This window comes from Aulonocara sp. 'chitande type north' Nkhata Bay, linkage group LG8 (assembly GCF_057382095.1).
Source record: "Aulonocara sp. 'chitande type north' Nkhata Bay isolate Kocher_YH1m ecotype deep benthic linkage group LG8, A_spYH_male_GT1.1, whole genome shotgun sequence".
NCBI classification, from domain to species: Eukaryota; Metazoa; Chordata; class Actinopteri; order Cichliformes; family Cichlidae; genus Aulonocara; species Aulonocara sp. 'chitande type north' Nkhata Bay.
Genome location: NC_141351.1, coordinates 8,110,376 through 8,115,734, shown reverse-complemented (window position 1 = coordinate 8,115,734; position 5,359 = coordinate 8,110,376). Strand labels below are relative to the sequence as shown.

At 40.9% G+C, this 5,359-nt stretch overlaps 1 protein-coding gene across 1 annotated transcript; it reads right to left on the bottom strand.

Annotated features, from left to right (window-relative positions):
- Window positions 1-1,448: 1,448 nt before the first annotated feature.
- dlx4b (distal-less homeobox 4b) lies at window positions 1,449-4,988 on the bottom strand. Its single transcript, XM_086303164.1, has 3 exons — window positions 4,410-4,988; window positions 3,312-3,505; window positions 1,449-1,912 (listed from the first exon to the last, which is right to left on the bottom strand). Exons 1-3 carry the CDS (start codon window positions 4,729-4,731, stop codon window positions 1,655-1,657), a joined length of 774 nt encoding a protein of 257 aa, XP_086159290.1. The 5' UTR covers window positions 4,732-4,988; the 3' UTR covers window positions 1,449-1,654.
- Window positions 4,989-5,359: the final 371 nt, after the last annotated feature.

Here is a 5,359-nt window from a genome sequence, read left to right as displayed (position 1 = left end):
TATGAAAGGTGGCTGTCTGGATTATTATGAATGCATTTTCTGGGAACTTCTCTACTTCAGCATGAGGCATGAAAATCCTTTCACCACACAACTAAAATATGCAGAATTTTCAGCAATGTACTTTATAGCAACACAAGTTTAGGATAAATATTTCCAAAAGGCTTCACTTTATTTTTTTAAACCCTGAGTGTGACATCAGGAAAAAAAGATAACTAATGCTTGCCAGACAGTTTGAAGCAGCAGAGTGATGAATGAAAAAGACAAAAAGAAGTCACTGGCTGTTTCTCTAAGCTTCATTAAGCAGAAATCAACTCTCCATTTAATCAAGAGCATCAGCCCCGATTGTTTGCAAAGGTATAAATAGCTAATTCTCCGTGTTTAAACAGTCTAAGCACTAGAATTAGCAAATCATTTCAAAAGACTATAAACCAGGCGAGGTTTATTGTCGGGACAGAGCAGCCATTTATCATCTGATTATGATAGGGCGAGTTTGCTTTTTGATCTCACTGGAAAATAAGGGAAATATTGTAAAAATGCTTTCTTGCACGTCATCTCCGCTCTCCACTTTGATGATGAAAAAAGATGGATGGTGGATATTCTCTTCAACGTCTTTAAACGCATACAACTGTGTGTTTTTAGACTAAACACATTTTATAACCAACACCCAAAACAAACAATAAAAATGCAGTGAAATGTTATTTTTGAATAATATTAAAGGTATTTTTAGCTGTAATACTGGCTTTCAGATAAAAGCATTTTAACAGCACGTGTCTTAGAGTTTTTATCCTGTGCAGAAATGTTACGTTAAAACTCAGCCACGGTGCGTAAAGGTGGCCACCCTCTCTTTTTTGTCTCAGCTGGAAACAACTGCTTTCCTGTAAGGCAACAGCCTTCCTTTCGATTTATATCGAACCCAGTCATACTCAAACGGTAAAACCAAAACAGCCTACGAAACCGAAAAAAGATACCAGGGCCGATATTTGCTTTTTGTCTAACAGAAATCAATCCCCAGGTGTTTTGACAATGGCTGTCGAAATTCAAGCAGGGTCGCAGGTTTTTGTGGATCGCAGTTCAGGAGTGTTGATGGACAAAAGACAGCTTTTATTCTCGCACGGCATTATCACAGGCCGAGCTGTGCAGTGCTCAGAAAGCTCTGAAGAGTTTAAGCTTGTGTTTGTCAGTGTCTCATAGCACCGGTTGTTATTAATCCAGGCTTTTTTAAGGAACCGGCAATTCCATCTTTCTTTTGAAATTACCTGAAAGTGAGGGGAAGATAAAGAAACCTAAGCAAAGACATTTAGTGACAATAAAGTGACAGCTGGTTAACTGCTGGCTAATAAAGCAGACGCACGGACACAGTATATTTGAAAAAAGTTATTTTATCCAGAATGTCTTTTAAACTGCACACACAAACCCACGTTTCACTGATGTCAGACCCTGCAACAAGAGCTTGCAGTGATATAACGCCCCCCCCCCTTTTTTTTCTTTGATGCCTGAATAGTTCTTGTAGTGAGAATTTTAAAATTCAAAACACACACAGAATACAGTGAATATAAACAAGGTCTCCTAAACTCTCAGTTCTGAGAGGAGACCTCTGGAGGCACCAGCAAGTTCAGTGCAGCCCGATGGACTCAAGTGTCCAAAAACTGTCCACTCACATCATCTGAGGCCTGTGCATCGCGTCCTGATGATGAGGGTGATGATTCGGATACCAATGACCGAAAGTGTTCATGTAACTGCTCGGATGGACCGGGGCTCCTTTGTTCGCCATAGAGACCTCCCATAGCTGGGGCAATGCGGGCGAGCAGGGAGAGATGGAGCTGGTGCCGTGGAGATGTTCTCCCTCTGATCCGCTGCCATGCTTCATGATCTTTTTGTACTTGGAGCGCTTATTTTGAAACCATATTTTCACCTAAAGTGGGAGAACAAAAGAGAAAATGGGCATAATTGTCACTGCAGTTAACAATCAGCAGCAATATAAAAGAAATCTCATTGTCGTTTTCTTTTTATTAGCATATTTCCCCCGCATTAAACTCGGTGCTCTTTTCATCATAAACTACCCCGAAGGGAACACTGTGAGCAATAAAGAAAGTAAAACTCATAATAACTCATCTTTTGGGGTTGTTTTTGCAAGTCCCAGGCCTAATCTTGGCGCACAGTTAGCTATTCAGCCTTGCAGATGAGTGCCACTTGTTACCCATTAAAGCTAAGCCCTTTTATTGTTCGCTGTTTTATAAGTCTAGTGATGCATGAGTGTGACAGCAACAAGCCGGGACTGAAAGAATTGTGAAATAAAAGCGGCTCCAAACGCGCCGTGATAGGTCAGCGAAAATGTTTGTGGGTTCAGTTCATGGTGGCTATTTTTATACCCGAGAACAATGGTGTGAATATTCATTTTTAAAAAAAGAAAGCACCAAAGAGCCCGCTGGATATCTAGGCAACAACAACAGCACCAACAACCACACGAATGGCAGAACAACTGGGAGATAATTGTCGGGAGAAGTGTTCAGGGATTAAGAATAAAGTGCAGGAGGCGGCTGAGATGACAGGGTGGATTTCATAATATTGTTTATCTTCTATTTTAAAACTCTGACGACTTAATCGTTTAACTTTAGAACTCAACTGAAACAAAAAAAAGTGATCCAAAGGTCTCATTTTTGTCCCATCCGAGGGGGGTCAGTTGACACGTGCACCTGTTTGTCTTGGAAACGCGTGTAATTATTATAGTGCGTGTGCATGTGTGCTTGTGTGGCCTATAGGTACTAAAAGACTTACAACTACACCGTAAAAAAGTACGTAAAAACGAATAAATACAAGCATATCCCATTGTTAGGGGCTGGTTTAATACTCTATAATAAACTACTGAAAAACATCTGCCAACCACTGCTTTTGCATATATTTTTTCCTCCTTTTGGTAATTTTGTTCCTACTGCAGCCACTGATCACAAAAACTCTTCAAGGACCGCAAATGACAAAAGCGATACAGCCAGTAAATAAGGAATGCATTAAGGGATAGGGGTATGAAATTGCTGTGATCCTCGATAATGCTGCAAGTATTTCTTTTCAATCATATCCAACACTATCCTCTTTCACTAATACATATATTTTATTCAGTCTACCATGAGTCACACTGATTCAAAATTGTTGTATATAAATTATTAGTCTATACAAGGAGTGGAAATGTTGCAAGGGAGTCATTTTAACCATAACTATTTCTAGCTTTCACTACATCCTCCTAAATAATCTGTTTATTAGTTAATATAGTGCATAAACGATAGAGAGCCTCGCAAAGTGATGCGTTTAAGGCCTACCTGAGTTTGTGTGAGCCCCAGCTTTGCCGCAAGGTCTGCGCGCTCCGGTAAGGCCAGATACTGTGTCTGCTGGAAGCGCTGGTGCAGAGCCTGCAGCTGCAGACTGGAGTAGATGGTCCGAGGCTTGCGAATTTTCTTCCCTTTTCCATTTAGACGAATGTCTCTGCCTTCAATCACAGAGGACTTGTCGTGGTCTTGAAGATGAAACACAGAGCACAGAGTTTGAGCAGAACAAGACGTCCGATTTATGAGTTTTCATCATATCCGTCAAACCAAAGCGTAAAAGTCCCATTGGACAAGCTTTGAACGTGGTCTCTGAGCAAAACCTACAGTTGCAACCAACACGAAGACCAGAGGAGTAGTTCGGTTTTACAGCCTTAATGCATACAAATTGTAGTCTCCGGATACAACACAAAACGCCAGGGCCTGAAACGAATTACATTTGCGCATCAGATATTAATCTAATGCTCCCAAATTCTACCTTAATCTGGACGGAACATTTTAGTGCGAGCTTCACGTGGCAATGTTTACACTTCTAAGCTTTCTGGATCAGAAGGCCGTAATGCCAACAACACACGCAGCAAATGATCACACACACAAGGATGAAAGGACGGTTTTATTCCGACACCACTGGGTTAATGTGCATTAACAATAGGGGTACCTGTGGTAGGCCCAGACCATACTCAGAGAATATTATTAATATAATAATTAATATTTAATGCGACTGCATATCTTTCTTATATAACAAGGCAAAGAAAGAACACCCTACCGAGACTTAATCCTTTATTATTTCTGCATTAATAATAATAAAAATACCCCAATGTGAACGTACCTCCACTAAAATTATTTTTTTAGTAAATCTTTGCAATGAAAAAAAAAAAAAAAAAAAAAAAAAAAAAAAAAAAATATATATATATATATATATATATATATATATATATATATATATATATATATATATATATATATATAATCAACTCACTACACATCTAAACGCGCTTTCCCCCCCTCTCCCTTGCCATGTGCGCAAATAGACTTAAGGCATATCAGTTTATGGCCGTTAATGATATACAACAGTTCAGTGACTTTCTCACGTACCTGTGTGCTCTAATCTGCTGTGGGTCACACTGTTGCTGTTGCTGTGATTGCTGTGTTGGTAGGGCATGTAAGCGGACGGGGGATGAGTGTTCACCGTGCCGGGGTAGGCGTAGCCCAAAGAGCGGCCATAGGACGCGGTACCAGGAAAGGGGCTTTCGTGCTGGGAATGGCCAGCAGCTTGCAAGCCGTGAACCGGATAAACGTGAGAGAGTCCGGAGGAGTGCTGCTGGTGCGTCGAGTGTCCGTGTCCGAATTCTAGAAAGGCCGACTTGGAGGGATCTGAGCCATTCAGACTGTCAGGGATAAAACCCACAGACATCATTAGCTAATGCGCAAGTCCACAAACCGTCGCTCTGAAGAGGGTTTCATGAGTTCTGTCGGACAGCCTGGAAGAAATCCACGCGTAACTCCAACGCATCATCAGCGAGAAAAGAGCCCCCAGTGGTTACAAGTTGTGGGGTGCATGCTCATAACTGTCGGGGAGTCAAAAAAAATCAAATAAAAGCGAAAGGATCCGTCTTTACATCACGAACAGAGCTCACATGGTTCTTCAAACACCTCCTGCCTGCAGAACCTCAAACTCACACTGGCTTCCATCTACGAGCGCTCTGATTGGTCTTCGGCAGCCAGCTGTCACTGAAGCTCCGCCATTAACTTCATTAACATATGATAGACCTATACAGGATGCAGCTCTGCAGCCCAGAGGCACCTCCTTCCATAGATTAGCAAATAAATATAATTACTATTTATTCCTTTCTCCATTAAGCAATATAAACAACAACTCCCAGGACAATAATCTCATTTTGAGAATTTGAAAAAGAGAGGAAAAACGAGCCAAACTAAATTTATTTGACTTTATTTACTGAATAATATGTGTTTGTGTGTTTCCATGTGCCCGACGCTCTTTTACAGAACGAATCGGACTCATTCGGGGGTGTAAGCAATTTAGT

What these genes read in the sequence shown, in the direction of transcription:
- dlx4b (XM_086303164.1), bottom strand. Translation starts at nt 4,731, where the DNA reads ATGATGTCTGTGGGTTTTATCCCTGACAGTCTGAATGGCTCAGATCCC. An exon ending in CAGCAGATTAGAGCACACAG is followed by an intron (nt 3,506 to 4,409) that starts GTACGTGAGAAA and finishes TTCATCTTCAAG; the next exon opens with ACCACGACAAGTCCTCTGTG. An exon ending in TGGGGCTCACACAAACTCAG is followed by an intron (nt 1,913 to 3,311) that starts GTAGGCCTTAAA and finishes CTCCCACTTTAG; the next exon opens with GTGAAAATATGGTTTCAAAA.